Source organism: Sphaerodactylus townsendi, linkage group LG03 (genome assembly GCF_021028975.2).
Source record: "Sphaerodactylus townsendi isolate TG3544 linkage group LG03, MPM_Stown_v2.3, whole genome shotgun sequence".
Taxonomy (NCBI): Eukaryota; Metazoa; Chordata; class Lepidosauria; order Squamata; family Sphaerodactylidae; genus Sphaerodactylus; species Sphaerodactylus townsendi.
The window spans coordinates 140,504,227-140,521,290 of NC_059427.1; the positions used below are offsets into that span (position 1 = coordinate 140,504,227).

At 42.2% G+C, this 17,064-nt stretch overlaps 1 protein-coding gene across 1 annotated transcript in view; it reads left to right on the forward strand.

Annotated features, from left to right (window-relative positions):
* LOC125427875 (inactive dipeptidyl peptidase 10-like) overlaps positions 1 to 17,064 on the forward strand; it is a 46,186-nt gene continuing 29,122 nt past the window's right edge. Inside the window, exons 1-6 of the mRNA XM_048487437.1 lie at positions 1 to 36; positions 8,823 to 8,937; positions 9,968 to 10,063; positions 11,600 to 11,694; positions 14,153 to 14,227; positions 15,505 to 15,557. Of these exons, the coding sequence (XP_048343394.1) occupies positions 1 to 36; positions 8,823 to 8,937; positions 9,968 to 10,063; positions 11,600 to 11,694; positions 14,153 to 14,227; positions 15,505 to 15,557 (470 nt within the window). The remainder of the gene's footprint in view (positions 37 to 8,822; positions 8,938 to 9,967; positions 10,064 to 11,599; positions 11,695 to 14,152; positions 14,228 to 15,504; positions 15,558 to 17,064) is intronic.

Below are 17,064 nucleotides of genomic sequence, written 5' to 3' on the forward strand. Positions count from 1 at the left end.
ATGATTGCTGCCCATCAGAACATGACAACTCCTCTGGTGAGTTTCGCCTGAGCCTGAAGCCTTTGCTCATTCCACTTTAAAGCAGGTTTTCGAGCAAAAGGGAACTGGATTGGGGCTCCAGGGCAGTTGCTTAAATAGGGCTTAACTTCGTGGGTAGCATCGCATCTCCATCTGTTTCCCATAGAGCACTTTCAGGATGAAATAAAGATTATAGACAACAGGAAAAGAATATACATTTGTTGCTGGTGAGCAAAAGCTGAGTTAAAGAAAGCACAGACCAAGGGATTCTGATGAGCTGAGGCTAGAAAGTTTCTATCTGTGGGCCCGTGTGATCAGGGATTTATTTCATTATATGTTAAACTGTCATACCTGGAGGCTAGATTCAAGTTCTAAGGGGCAAGTTTTGATATTCACTATATCACATGTGCTTGCTGCTTCAGTGACAAACAGTGGGTGGTTCATTTATTATTATTTTTAATTGTGCTGGCTGTATCAGAATGAATTCATGTTTGCATGCGGCAGCAACAGGCTAATTCGATTAAAAAAACCTGAACAGAGATTTGAAAACTGCCTATCAATAGGATTGTTCATCCATGTTCCTCGTTCCTATACCAGTTTGGAACCTTTCAAACCATGGCTTCATGTTCTCTCTGGCATGCACCCTGTTTGTTGTGGTCTGATTTACAGGAATTATTACTATAATCCAACCGTTTTCAGAGACTTGGGTTCAAGTGGCAAGCCCAATTTTATAGTCACAAATTAGCCATCCAATTCACACCTGTAAAAATGAGACAATAGTAAGCTACCTCACAGGGCTAGTACAAAGACAGTCAAGGAGAAGGCCACTTTACAAACTGATCTTACCATGGAACCCAAGAACTGACGCTACAAATATTAGATTCGTAAGTGTCGTCAACCACAAAGGCAGAACGAGTTGTGGGGTTTCTGCACACACGGGACTCCTCACATATGCAAAAAAGCAAAAAAAACCCCACCCAATGGCACTATAAATTCACCAAAGGTAGCCTGAGGGATGAATATGCTTGAGGGGGGATGGAAAATGGAGGGCAAGTGGGAGTCGAAGGAAGGAAGGAAGGAAGGAAGGAAGGAAGGAAGGAAGGAAGGAAGGAAGGAAGGAAGGAAGGAAGGAAGGAAGGAAGGAAGGAAGGAAGGAAGGAAGGAAAATAGGCCAGCTTAAGCCCTTGAGAGCTTATAGAACCCTAGAGGGGGGCTTTTTTGAGGGGGACTCCCAAAATGGTCCCCATTCCCAGGATTCCTTATGTTTATTGTAATAAGCGTTTATTGTATGTTTATTGTAATGATTACCAGTTTATTGTAATAATTACCAAATGCAGCTACAATAGCAATAGCCAAAATATTTTAAATAAATGTTTAATATCTTTAAAACTGCTATTCCAGGCTCTGAAATTCAGAGCAGGAAGGGAAATCTGAAACTCAGCAGGTTTATAAAGCTAACACATGATAACGGATAATGTGAATTTGCCTCACCTGCTGATTGTAAGAATGGAGTGCAAATTATCCTTATCATTGCTAGAATGAAATGATGAGGTCTTACTTCGCTTTGTCACTTGTCAGCTTTGTGGTAGGCACTGGTGCATAGGAAGCAGCAAAAACTATTTTTCTAATTGAGGGAAAGCTGCATCCAGGAATCAGACTTTGGCACTCCAGATGTCATGGACTACAATTCCCATCAGCCCCTGCCAGCATGGCCAATTGGCCATGCTGGCAGGGAGGAAGGCTATTGATATGATTGTAGTCCATGACATCTGGAAGTATAAAAATTTCTCCTGCAGGGACTAGAGGGTCATTGGCTAACCAGCTGTTTATTGCCTCTTGTTTGTTTAGAATATTTCTATGCTGCTTTTTCAGAGTCCTACTCAATATGGTTTACAATTAACCACACTATTCGAAAACAAGCCATTAGATATAAGCAGCATAGAACAATCTAGAAAAGAGAAACTGACGGTTAAAAGGCTGATGAATTAAAGTCCCTAATTAAAAGTCTGGATTTAAAAAATGTTCTAGGCTAGTACCTAAAAGAAAGTAAAGTAGCTGCCAGATGAGCCTCAAAGAAGAGAACATTCCAGATGGAAGGTGCCACCAAAGATAATGCCTGGTCTCCAGTCATCACCCTCCTCACCTCTGAAGGCAAAGGCATAAAGAACAGGGCTTTTGAGGCAGATTTTAACTGAGAGGCTGAATAGTATGGGGGTGATGGTCCTTCAGGTACTCTGGTCCCAAGACATACTCTGGCCCAAGACATCAGGTACTCTGGTCCCAAGACATTTAGAGCCTTAAAGGTAAGAAACCAGCACTCTGAATTGCGTCTGGAAACACAAGGGTAACCAGTGCTGATCTTTCAGCATAGGGGTGTCACAGACTCCAACTTTAATGATATAGAATCTTGAACAGGAAATTTGCTTTTAAGTTTTCAAATATGCATACATGTATTGCTCATTTTTCTCATTGTCCCAACCTTGAGAAAGATAGTTTATTATTAATGGCCTTTTGCCCAGAATAAATATTAGAACAAGCAGAATATGATTTGAAAAAAAGTATTCCTTGGGAAAATGTCATTCTGTGTTCCAAGATGCCTTATATCATACCTTCAGAAGAAATGAATTAGATGGTTTAATAAAGTCATGTGAGGGTCATGTAATTGAGCCTATCCCTAATACCCTAATTCTGCAATTTGGTAAGAATCTTAGAAATTCTTTGGTAGAAATACGCTTTGGTAAGAATCTTAGAAATAATATTCTATCTCTTAAGTTTAAGATAGATAGGATCCAGCATAATGTGTACTTTTCTATTTCTAATTGCACTAACAAATGCTAGCATTTTTATATCTCCTGATTCTCAATGTAAGAGTGATTAAACTGATTTTAAATTTAAAAAAAACTTAAAAGATAATGTTGAATGATGGGATATCATGTTTTGACTTTACACCTGAAATAAATAAACCTGATCTCTCTTCAGTCAGAGGGCTGATTATCTGTCAGAGGCTGATTATCAGAGAGAGTAATGATCTCAATACAATCTTGTGGCTTAGTGGTTATTATGTTGCTTTGAAACAGTCACAGAAATTTAATTTCCATGTGCTTGTTATAAAGTAATGTTTCCATGTACAAGAGGGACAAACTTTCATAACAGGGTAAATATAATCCCTATAACCAACCCCTGCCCATAGCCTGGCCACTGAATTTTGGACCAATTGAAATTAGAATACAACTTTGTATGGGAGTAACTCTCTGGCTTTAAATTTAACATGGGGAGTAAAAAACGGACTAGAGAGCTGGAAGAAAACTCTCCTCCCCCCACGGCTAAACAACCAAAAATCCGGGATTTCTTCCAAATTCCAGTAACAAACCGGTACACAATCTTAGCCGATAATGAACCAGTGCCGAGAGATAAAAGTCCCATTAGAAGCTTATCAGAAAGAATAGAAACAGGAATGTCTTCTAGCAAAACAGTAAACAAGCCGAACCAATTGAAATTTCCAAATGATTTTCCAAAGCAATCTAACTTGGATGTGATCAGAGCATGGATCACTGCAGCTAGATCACACTTTTAGAGGAACAGCCATAACTGGAAACCAATCATAGCTGATAAAAGGTGCCATGTGCTATGCAGGAGACCTGGGCCTCTAACTTTAAGCCAGGATCTAGTAGCACCCCCAAACTATGAACCCGCTGCTTCAAGTGGAAGGTAGGCCTCTCTGGGACAGATTGGCTTCACAGTCCCCAAGAAGCTTTTCCATTGACCAACAGCACCTCAGTCTTGTTGAGCAATGGTTTACTGTATTTCATCCATCCCCTTACTTTATCCAGGCACCAGTTTAAACTTCCTCAGACCAAACTCAGCTGTTAAGGAGAAATGGAGCTGGGTTTTGGAGGAACCTCACTTCAGATCCCCAGATGACCTCTCCCAGTGATTTCATGTAGATATTAAATAGCATGAGAGACAACATGGAATGCCATGGGACCCTATAGCATAAATACCATGAGGCTGAGCAGCAGTCCCCATCTTCTGGAATCAGTTGGTCAAAGAACTGCTGTATTTAATATTTATTCATATATATCCCACCCACAGGGAACCAAAGCAACTTCCATCATTCTCCTGTCTTCCATTTTATTCTCACAACAACCCTGTGAGGTAGGTTAGGCTAACCACTATACCATACTGGGTTTTGTGGCATGGCTACTGTTGAGCAGTAGCAACAGCAAGGTTGGGTTACCCGATATGGTATCCGATAATTTCTCAAAAGCAGCTGTGTGGACCAATAATATGACCTGTTTGCCTTCAGATTACTTGGTAATGACCTGCTTGCCTCCAGATTACTTCTTTCTCTCATGCCATCACAAGCTATGAACCCTCAACATGTACTCAATCCTTCTCCTTAATTAGCTGTCTCCAAGCATGAGTGAAGAATTTTCATTGCAACATTGTGTGTGATACAAATGTAGTGACTAAGTAGGTAGGTAGATATTTATGCCCAGCTTTTCTTCCCAGCAGTGACCAAAAAAGGAATACAACATTGTTCTTTCCTTTCCCACAGCAACTATCTTGTGAGGTAAGCTAGACTGAGAGACTTCTCCAAGATCACCCAGTGAACTTCCATAACAGAGCAGGAATTTCAACCTGGGTCACCCAGATCCTGGTTTAAACCGCCCATTATGTTGTCCTAGCTTTCCTATTAAGTAGAAATATTCTGCATGTGCTCAGTCAGATCCTTCATTGTCCTCCTTTTTCCCAAGGAGCCGTGGTGTATATTTCAGGGGCAGGGCTGTCATAATTATGTTACATCCCCCCCGCCCTGGCGCAGACACGCGCACGCACACACACACACAAACCTGGAATTCACCCTGTCTTCCTGATTTTCTAGTGATACTACCTACCCTTCCCCATCTCCATGCTGGAATTGCCACTCTAGGGATACTTGTTGTAGACAAAGCTGGTTTTCCCTAAAGGGATTTTTCTTTCCATATAAAGATAAAGATCAAACTTTAACTGGGAGCTGAGAGTAGGAAGTTTTATGGAAGAAAGCTATTAAAAAATCTCAGTGATGACACCAAATATTGCACAAACCGGTCACAGCTCTCAGGGGGGAATGAAGCTGCTGCTGCTGCAGTGTGAGGAACCAAACTGTGAATGTTGAGTCCAAAACTTTCATAAGCAAATATATGTCTAGCGGTGGACCATGAATCCATCCTGGGCTCTCATCCAAGCTGCTTTGGAGGCTCTCTGAAGTGATCTCTTAATTAAGACTGAAAATACCAGTGAGGCAAAAAGACAGATTGGATGCCAGGCAATTAGTTTAAAAGCTCTGTGGGTATTATAGATCAATAAATAGATAGTTTCATTGAGGGTTTTTTAATTAGTAACTCCTGTCTTTTCCAGAAAGAGGGATTTGGGGGAATGAACCAAAAAGAATTAGAATCTTATAGAGTCCTATCCAAACCTAAGGAAGAGACTATATTCATCTGACAGCGAGACTGGAAAGCATTGGGACTTCAAATACTCCTAAAGGGTAGGAGCGCCATTTCAAATAAAGTGGAAAAACAGGGACCTTTTCTACATCCTGGAATTGCTTCTGATTTTCTTGGGAGTCCATAAACATTTGAATCGATTTGGGAATGGTTCTTCCAAACACCTAAACTCCCTGTGCATTTTTACAGTTGTGGAGTTAATTAATTTTCTTTTGCACATGCTTAAATAATGAGGATTTTCAAGGGAAGGTGCTGTTGTCATCAGTGTCATTATTGGTGGTGTCACAGCAGCCCCTTATTTTAAAAAAGTCCTAAAATATTAATATAATTCTAGACCTTATTCTGAACCTCAAACTGCTATGCCATATTGGCTTTCATTAATTGTTAATTGTTGATGCCAGGCCTAGGGTGCCAGCTTCCAGGCAGAATCTGGAGATTTCCCAGAGTTTCAACTGAACCGACAGAGATCTGTTCCCCCCAGAGAAAATGTTACTGCGCTGCCTGGTAACTTTTAATAGCTCCAGACCACCCAGCTCTCGGCAGTGCAGAGGAACAGAAACGGGACCCGACACAGCAAGTATAGTGAATAAAAAGAAGGTTTTATTGAGATGCTGACCAATATGTCAGCACCTCCGCACCACAGCAACTGCAACTGCCTAGCTGCTTTACAACATCTTAAATACCCTTTCTCCCGTCGGGAGTCCGGGAGAATACAAGACAGCCTACAACCATTCATTCACAAAATACATGACAACCAATCATACAGCTACAATACATGGGAACCAATCAGAGTCCGATGGGCAGTCCCTTCTTGAATTTCGCGGCTGGAGTAGAGTGAGGCGATGACGTAGGTACTGGCAGGAAAAGCACAAAATAGTCCTTTGGGTGCTTGGGGTCAGGAAATGAAACTTGACAATGATGGCACCCTTATCTGCCTGCTGGTGGGATTAGGCAGATTGAGGCACTTCTTCCGGGGTCCCTTTTGTCAATGTCCATTCCGGATTTTACAAATGAAAGGAAACGTGCCCAGGTGGAGCAGGGGTGGATTCCTGCCTTGAGCCAAGGAGGTTCCATGCAGACGCAATTACAAAAGATAACTATAAGTCCTACTCTCTATCTAATACAGGGTTGTTCCTACCTATGTTATACAGAAATAAAACATTACTCCGTTTTTATTAAACTCAAGACCAGAAGTGGAATAAAATCACTTCTGGCTCCACTATCAAAAATAACTCCTTGCGAGATGGACTCTGGCGTTATATTCAGCTGAGGCTTCTCCCCTCTCCAAACACTACCCTTCTTAGACTGCACCACAATATCTCCAGGAATTTCCTAGCCTTGTCAGCTCTAGTAAAATCTGGCCCCAATGAGTCTGCTGTCAAACATTAAAGTAGGCCTGGAAAAGGATCTGCCCCTCCCCCTGGCTTTTTGCTGATAGAATCCAGCCTGGAATGCTGCTGTTGCCTAGCAATAGCCACTGAGGGAGTATGAAACTTAAAGGGAGGGAGTATAAAACTTAAAGCTACAGGCACTCCTTTTATTTTGGGGGTTTTTTTAAAACACCCCCAATTTATTTTTTTCAGATTTCACATTTTTCTGGAAACCTGGGATTCAGGTTTCTAGAAAGATCTGTCTTGCCTGTTCATCATATTTGCCTGTTCATCACATGGTCATCATATTTAAGCATCCTCAGATTTGGCTGATTTGACTCTTAGTATATAGACAAGTGGGGCGAAACTCATGGGGGAGGGGTGGACAGGGACCCCGTTTTTTCTCCCCCTCCCATTGCTTACCTTACTTACAGTAATGGGGGGTGGGGTGGGCAGGGACCCCGTTACCAGCTCCTGGGCTACACTGCCATAAACAGGCTACCAGACTCTGCATCACTGCATCCCTGTGGTGCCTGGCTGCAGCAGCTGAGTCTGGTGTGGATATCTATGCTAACTACCGCAGAGCACCTGGTGGGGACCCCGCTGACTGTTTGTGCTGTAAATACAAATAAACCGGGCTCGTGCAAAAGAAACTGGAGTACTTCATCCCAGTTTTAACTCGATTCCTTCATGGAAACGGACAGCCATGCAAAGGGAGAAACCAGGATAAAATCGACCCGGTATGTATGATCCCAGATTACTGTTCAGTGTAATTGTGGCATGCAGAAAATGCCATATATTTTTCTAGTTGCTGTTCATGCTCTGTGGGGGGTTGTACATAAAAGGATACTGACCAACTCAGTATCATTTGGTCAACAATATCTACATTTACTAAATTTTATTATGTATGCATAAAGAATAATGATGATTCTCACAATGTTAACCTAATACACAATACGCAAAGTTCATATCAAGAAAATGGTATCAGTTGTAGATTGCACAATATATTCAGTCTGTGCTTTTAAATCATTGCTACCAGCAATAATTATTACAAAACTCATCAAGTCCATCAAAGTAAATAATCATTCTTAAACAACGAAGTCCATTATTGAAACTAGTAAGGTCCATCAAGGTTCCACAGTAAACTTCTTGTTACTCTAACTGCTTCCTCAGAAACCGGATATGTTTTCAATATAACAATGAAGGTTCTCCACTGCTTCAGTCAAAGTCTCATCAGATGCCTTCTCAGTATTGTATTGTACAAATGAGAATCTGCGGAGAACTGGAGAAGAATGGAGATCCCATTTTCCTCCCTTCATACTGTTCCTGCTTGTACTGGCTCCCCTGTATGAGGTCCCAAGATTAATGGGAATGAACAACACGTGAACCATAGCTTTCCTCCTTTCCTTTTTTCAAAGACCTGTGCTTTAGGCAGGCTTTTCACCCCACAGCATGGTGTAGTAGTTAAGAGTAGATGGATTCTAATCTGGAGAACTGGGTTTGGTTCCCCACACCTCCACCTGAGAGGCGGAGGCGTATCTGGTGAACCAGATGTGTTTCCACACTCCTACATTCCTGCAGGGTGACCTTGGGCTATAGTCACAGTTCTTCGGAACTCTCTCAGCCCCACCTACCTCACAAGGTGTCTGTTGTGGGGAGAGGAAGGGAAAGGAGCTTGTAAGCCACCTTGAGTCTCCTTACAGGAGAGAAAGGTGGGGTATGAATCCAAACTCTTCTTCTCAAATGGTATTTTGAAAACAAACCTAGAGTCAGGCAGCCCTTATTTTGCTATCTGTACTGGCATCCGAACAGAATTTTGGGGGTAATTGCCATTCCTAGAAAAACAGCCCAATTAGCACAATTGATAACTTCTTCACCGATATGCATGAAGCAAAGTAGGCCTTTAGGTACTAAATGTGGATCTTCTTTCTCCACTCCTGCTCAGAGATTAGGGGGTTCCAGCTCTTCACCTCACAACTGGAAAGGCATTGGAATCTCTCTGCTGGTGGTTGCCATGCTGGCATCTGTGATCATCTTGGCTATTTTGATGCTCACTCCAGGTAAGCATATACATCATCAGCAAGGAGGGTGATGCTTTTCTTGTTGGCAGAGCTGCAAAAGACTGAAGAACGCTTATTCTCTAAGGATTAAAAATTTTATATATATGTATGTACATATATGTATGTATGTATATGTATGTATATATATGTGTGTGTGTGTGTGTATGTGTGTGTGTGTGTGTATGTATGTGTGTGTGTGTGTATATGTGTGTGTGTATATATATAAAATATATATTAAAATATATATATTAAGTCTAGCGATCTTCGTCCCAAAATTCTGTCACCGCCCTCATTGAAACAACAATCTGAATTAAGTGTGCAGCGTAAGAAGATGTATGCCATTTGAGTAATTTGCATAAATGTGTAATTTTAATTAATTTGCATAAATGTGTTTTTCATAAGACATGTGCCAAATACAAGAGATTCTGTTAATTCTTCAAAACTGACAGCACTCTACACACAGTTAAAGTGATAAAGGTCACAGATCTCAACCTGTAAATGGCTATGTATTTGTGGGTACAGCTGTAATCTGGATTGTGGACAAATGGGAAAAGAGATGTAATCCTTCAGTCCCTCAGTTAGTTTTACTAATAGAAACTTGACTTCCTATGTAGTTATTAGCAACTAATTATGTAGTTGGTTGTTGTGGGTTTTCCAGGCTGTGTGGCCGTGGTCTGGTGGATCTTGTTCCTAACATTTCATCTGCATCTGTGGCTGGCATCTTCAGATGTGTATCACAGAGGGAAGTCTGTTATACACTGTGTCCAGCCTTCGACAATACATTAATTATTTAGCGATTTAGTTATTAACAGGGGGCTTGTTTTAGAACTGCTAATAAGTGCAGGGAGCATGGTTTTAATTACTAAAACAGAGTGGCACTTTAGGCTTTAATGCTTTCTTAATCCCAGTTGTGGGGAGTACTTGCTTTTCACAGACTGACAGACATCTGTAATCTCTATCATGCCTGCTTTGGCCCATGGTAGAGACAGCACTGCTAGTCAAATGCTAACTCCTCTCCTTCTCCATTTAGAAGACCCTCCATTTGGCTTCAGCACCCCACTGACTCTTGCTGACCTGGAAAGTGATGAATTCCAAACTCATCACCCTCAGCTACAATGGGAGACAGGTGAGTAGCTTTGTTTTCCCCCAGTGATTTTACTCAATTTACAATGGGGCCCTGCAAGGAGGTGTAAGGCAGTTTAACCCTTCAAACTCCACCCAGTTTTGTCAGCCAAACCTGAGACCTCCACTTCGCTGTTAGCATTCTAAAGGGGGAGAAAGTGTTTTATAAGGATATGTCTCTGTTTCTCTTTAAAATGCTAATAACAAAGTGGAGTAGCTGATTTTGATTAGTAAAACTGAGTGGCAATTAAAGCGATAAACTCCTCTCCCTTTTTTTCATGAGCATGATGCAAACTGAGGCTTGCATGAGCCTGTAATTTGCACTGTAACGTGGATGAAGATGTGTAGTCTTCTGAGTCTTTATAATCTTCTTCATTATGATGACTGCAAGCTGACTTGAAGTACAACTTATTACAGAGTACTGATTTTCAAACTTTCTACCTTCAGAGAATCTCTGCCTTGTATGAACTGAGAGTGGGACCAAGAAAATGCTCAAATACACTTCTGTTTATACATTTGTGGAAGAAAATTTTTAGTCAGGAAGAGTGGTGGTCACCTGTCTTTCAGGCATACCTACCAGTATATGCCATTATGAATCTTCCATTAGGAGCCATGTGATAAGATTCCCAAGAAATCCAGAGGTCCCCCCATAAAACAGTTTGAAAAATACTATTCCTGCACATTATTTGACATATTTTCCAGAATTACACGCACACACTGCTTTTGTGAGTTCTGTGCCTGATCATGACCATCTTTACTGGCCCAGAAAATTTTTTAATTTGAATGAGGTTGGGTAGAATAGCTGAACCAGTTCACATGACCAATTCCACACAGAGAAATCCAGTGAAAAACTGACTTTTGGGGAATTCTATTAAAATAAATAATTGTGAATTTCAGCTTGCAATCCCATAGAATATATCAATGTTCTTTACTTACTGCATATTACATCAGAGGGTTCCTTTTTATTGTTGTTTGATTGATGCTCAAAGCCATAATATTAAGTTCGTTCTGTGAAAGGACTAGTACCTGGAGGGTAAAACAAGGATGACTATTAGGAATGAAGAGGACATTGAAAAGACACTACGATTTATGTAAAAGTAGATTACACCTAGGAAACACCTAAATTCTTACACCTAAATTCTTAGGCCCTTTACCACCCTAGATCTGAAACTGACCACATGGCAAGAGCCATTTCCTATTTTTTTCCCCCCACCCAGATGGCAAATATTTTTGGGGGATGACTATCACTTGATTTAATAAACTTTGCTCTCTAATCTCTATTTTGAACATTTTATTATTTCTCCAAGGATTTCAGGATGGCATGCATGATTCTCCCTTCCTCATTTTATCCTCACAACAACCCTGTCAGTTGGGTGATACTGAGAGAATGATTGGCCCAAAATCACCCAGTGGAATTCATGGCAGAATGGGAATTTGAACCCAGGTCTCCCAGATTCTGGTTCAATTTGCTATCCACAACATTCTATCTGATAAAAAGATTCATTTCAGGTGTTCAGCTTGCTTTCTCTTATTTGTGCAGATGATGAGCTAGTGGTGCTAAGTGACACAGGGACCGTGATGAAGTGGCACATGCCTCAGAAGAACAGCACCTTGTTAGTGGAGGACAGAGATTTGGTAAGATCAGCTGCTTTCATGTTCCTTGTGTTCTCATTGATAAGATTTTGGGAGGAACATCTGTTAAACTTGGAGCTTGAAAAGTATGTATCTGGGCCTTTGGAGCTAGCTTCTGTCTACCCCTTTTCATCTGGAATGTGAAGCCAATTGTACTTAATCTCCCACAGTGGAAGAGGGACGGGAAAAGAAGTGCAGAACTGAGGTCAGTACAACCCCTGGCCTCCCGTGTCCTCTCTTGAGATTGGGAAACTTATAAGCCAACTTAAACGAGGTAAAGCTGCTGGTCCTGACACTCTTCTTCCAGAGTTGTTTATAGTATTTAGGGAATGGTGGTCCCTTATATTGGCACAATTGTTTAACATGGTTAACCAAACAGGCATAATTCCCACTGTGTGGAGCTACTCAATTATCATCCCTATCTATAAGAAAGGTGACCCTAACAGTCCATCTAATTATAGACCAATCAGTCTTCTCTCGGTCTTGGGAAAACTTTATGCCAAATACCTCCTTGGGAAATTAACTGATTGGATTGTTGATAAAAATGTCATAGGGAAGGAACAAATTGGATTCCAAAGGGGTAAGTCAACCCTCGACCACTGCCTGGTGTTAAGTTGCTTGATAACCAAATATAAGAGGAAAAAGAGCCCCTTGTATGCAGCCTTTATTGATCTCCGGGGCGCATTTGATTCTGTTAATAGAGAGATTCTCTGGAAGAAACTCAGCAGCCAAGGTGTAGAGCCAAGGTTGCTTGAATTAATTAAGATCCTGCACACAAACACCTATTGCCACGTGAGATGTAACATGGAGGGATTGTTAACCCCAAAAATTCAAGCTACTAAAGGGGTGAACTGAGGTCAGTATCTACTAGAAAAAACTTTTAAAAATATTTTAGCCCCTGGAAGTACTCCAATTGCTTCCTAATTGGGAAATGCATTGGGCAACTGTTGTTGGGAAGGCAGCTATCACACCATCCCAGAAGAAATGGGGATAATGGGCAAAAAGTCTAAAGAACCCTGGACTGGGCCTGCTTATATGAGCAGCATTAAGCCTGGGTAGGGCTGTCAGATTTTGAGGATGGAGCCTGAGAAGGACAGGGTTTGAGGAGACAGACTTCGTTGGGGCAAGGTTCCATAGAGTCCACCTTCCAAAGCAGGCATTTTCTCTGTCATCTTGGGAATCAGTTGTAAACCCAGGAGCAGAGGCATAGCAAGGGGGAAAAGCGCCCAGTGCACTGGTGCGTCCTCCGCCTCCACCCCAGAATGCCCCGTCCCACCCCTGCCATGCCCCTGGAACACCCTTGCGACACCCCACACAGGGGCATGCGCCTGGTGCGTTGTGCACACTTCCCCATGTCCCCTTGGAGTTACGCCTCTGCCCAGGAAATCTCAAGTCATTACCTGGAGGTTGGCAATCCTAGGGCTGGGACATGCAGCCAAGATCAAAAAGAGTGAAGCCACATCAATAACAATAATACCTTGGATCTATACAATGTTCAAAGCAGTCCACATATATTATCTGCTATAATTTTTACAACAACTTTGAAAAGTAGGCCAATATTATCATCATCTCCATATTTCACATGCAGAATTATGTCTGAAAGAGAAATTGTCGTGCTTATAGGCACTTGATCAATTAAAATGAATTCTTCAGAATATCACCTTTGCTAGCTATTGCACTAGACCAGCTTGATAGACGTCATCTGGCTAGTGGAGCTGTGGAGGTGAGAGAGCAAAGAAAGCTTTGTTGGAGGTCGACTACCATCTGCAGCAGGGAGCAACCCACAAATCCAAGATCTTTCAAATCTAATGCAGACAGGGGATGGGATGTTAAATACTTGGGGAGGTTGTATACCAAAAAGCAGGATGTGCATTTTGTAAGAAATAAAAAAGTAATAACATTTTGATTGTGTATGGTCTAAGGCAGGAGTTTGACAGAGCGGGCCCTGGCTCTTTGCAGAGTCACTAGGTCCTGGGGGGAACTGCAAACAGCTTCAGTTGAGATGCATAGAAAAGCCCAGAATTCCTTGGCCTAGGGCAGTGGTGGCGAACCTTTGGCACTCCAGATGTTATGGACTACAAATGCCATCAGCCCCTGTCAACATGGCCAATTGGCCATGCTGGCAGGGGCTGATGGGAATTGTAGTCCATAACATCTGGAGTGCCAAAGGTTCGCCACCACGGGCCTAGGGAGTCAGACAACACTAATGAGCCAGTTCAATACCACAGTTTGGTATAAAACTCTCATACCTGCTACTGTTCTTCAGACTGAACATTGTTACTGAGGGAGTTAGTATTCCTCTGCGCAGGCTGACAAATGGTGAATGGAATGGTGGACTGTCTTGACTGCCCTTGGGTTTGAGTACCTCTTTGTCTCATCCAAATATTTAAGGTTAACCTCAAGAAGGAGTTTAGTTGCCTCATCCTGTACACAATTCAGGCCTTTTCTTGTCCTTCTACAGCGTTTCTTGAGAGCTGCGAGGTTCCAAGTATCTCCAGACCTCCAGTTTCTGCTTTTGGCTTGTGATGTACAGCCGGTAAGCTTCGTTTTCCCATCCAGTAGGTAAAACGGGACCATTAGAATAAACATCTGAGGCAAGGGGATTTTTTTTTTCTGGAAAGGGTCAAGATTTATCACCAATAAAAGCTTAAATAAGCTGGTAAGGGTTGGAATTGGCTGCCTTTCCTTGTTCCTGTTCTCAGACAGTCATAAAACATTAGAACAGGCAGAAGTGCTGAGTCACTGCTGTGTGCTACCTCTTCATGCCAGCATTAGGGGATCAATTTTGCTTTTCTTGCTTCTTCAGCCATTCCTGCAAGTGTCTGGATTTCCTGTTAGGTGCAGTAAACACTTCCCCCTCCCTGTGTCAATGGAATGAAAGGCGCTGTAGTTGCCTCCACGTGTCAGTTTTTCTCCACTTTGGCTTCCAAGCTGAAGTTTATTTTTGGAGCATTCACACAACATTGTGTTCTAATCGTGTCGCTCTTTCCTCATCCTCTGCACATTCTTTCCCAAACTGGCTTTTTCTGAACAGGGAGGGGAGGGAGGGTAAAACGCAGTCCAGTCCAGCATGGTGTCATGCTTAAGAGCTGTGGACTCTAATCTGGAGAACCAGGTTTGATTCCCTTCTCCTCCACATGAGTGGCAGACTCTGATCTGGTGAACTGGGTTTTTGTTTTCTCAGCTCCTCCACATGGTAACCTTGGGCTGGTCACAGTTCGAACTCCCTCAGCCCCAATTTTTCCCAAGGTGTAGGAAGGGGAAGGGAATATTGTAAGCCATTTTGAGAGTCCTCACAGGAGTTAAAAGTAGGGTATAAAAACCATCTCTTCTTTTTCATGCCATCTGGATAGAAAAATGCATATTGGCAAAGCTCCTGCCCACATTGATGCCATTTCCCTTCTGTCAGCCCTTTGAGGCTGCTGTTTTCACCACTGTGCCACAAGAGGGCTTTTTGAGGATTGTTTTTTTTTTAATCAATAATCATCAAAGTGCCATTTTTAAGCCCTCAAAAAGGCCTCTGGTGGCATCGCACAGAAAAAAATGCACCCTAAGGGATGATTGATGGAGGAAAGTGAAAATTCCTCAGTGGAACCTCCATTGTCAAAGAAGATGCCTCTGCGGAGCCAAAAGCAATACATGCAAAACAGATAATTTTTGCCATGTGGATTCAGTCAGTGATATTTTGCTATCCCATGCTATCCCATCCCTTCCCCATTGTGTCATTAATAAAGGTAACCTGAGAAAAAGGCGGGAAACGGGACCCCAATGGATTCATCATGCTAATGTCAATTTTCTCCCTGTTCTTTGAAGGTTTTTCGCTACTCCTTCACTGCTCAGTATCTGATCTATAACTTGGGGACCAGGTGAGAGCTACAGGATGAGCATTGGCTTGAGATGCATTCTTCAATAAAACAAGCACATCTATATAATTTCAAAGAGGTTGTTCAATAATGTTTACAGCAGATGCGTAGCTCCAAGGGGCGGAGGGTGACACACGGGGTGCTCCTGTGGGGGCGTGGCGGGGGCGTGGCAGGGCAGAGGATGCACTAGTGTACCGGGCGTTTTCCCCCCTTGCTATGCCTCTAGTTTACAGTTTCTACATACAAGAGCCCACACATCTATAGTTATGTAGGGGCCAACTAGAATAGGATATGGATTTTGTTCTAAATCACCTCTGTCAATGAGCCTGTTCGCATAGCCATTTCAGCCCACAGCGGCTTTAAGTCTCAGCTCGTGTGATGATACCCCAGACTGCTTCATCCCATGATAGCGAGCTGGATGTGTGCTTGAACTTGGCAGCCGTGCACAGAAAGGATTGCCTTAATTGAAACTTTCTGTGTTAAACTTTCTATGGCTTTAAAGCCCCCTCCCAACACACATATAAAATCTATTTTCTTAACAGTCTTCCAGAATTTATTTCATTTCCCATACTCAGTGGTCCCGGTGATTATATGATGTTTTACTAAGTTTATGCTTAGAAAAGAAAATATCCTCCCTAATTTGCACTAAGCTAATGGCTGACTTGCATACTGCAATTTCTCACTCAAAGGGGCAAAGGGGCTGTTACACAAAATCTATTTGTGGGCTGTAAAATCCACACAGATGGGTTTTTCATCCAGTCCAGCATCTTGTTTCAGAGGCCAATCTGTTGCTTTGGAGAACAACCAACACAGCATAAAGAGACTTTCCCTGAGGCTGCCTCTTAGGTCAATTCCCCGCAGTCAATTTATTGTGTGATACTCACGTGAAAAATCACGGTTTAAGCAAGAACTCCCCACGGTTTAAGTGCTGAACACGGCTTCATCCCAGTTCTGGCACGTCTCACCCACTTATCACACATTAGTGCCACTGTGCAGAAGAAGATTGCTGCCTATATATATGGAGGTTCCTTTAACTCACCACGGCTAATAGCCATTGATGGACCTATCCTCCACAAATCTGGCCAGGAACATAAGGGGGCGGGGGGTTTGAAAAAGGTTCGTGGAGGATATGAAATCCGCCATGGTAATCTAGGCTGAGTTCTCACATTAATTCTGAAATAGCATTTTTGTCTTGGATTTTGTAACGCCCAAAACAGCCTTAGATGCACGACCTGGTTTCTTGGCCCCTTCCTCCAGATCTTTCAGCAAGTGTTGATAGATGTTGTCTTACCGATTATGAAATTGATACCTATGCTGCAATTCCCCAACTCTGACTCGAAGTCATTACTTCATTCTATCGAGTCTCAAATTCTGGCTAATTGCTTTACAAAAGCAATCAAAATTCAGCATCAAAGGAAGCTAGCGGTTGCACCTGGTATAAATTGGCATATATTTGCTCATTTTACAAAATTCTTGTATGATGGTTGGGGCAAAAAGATAATCAAGGCAC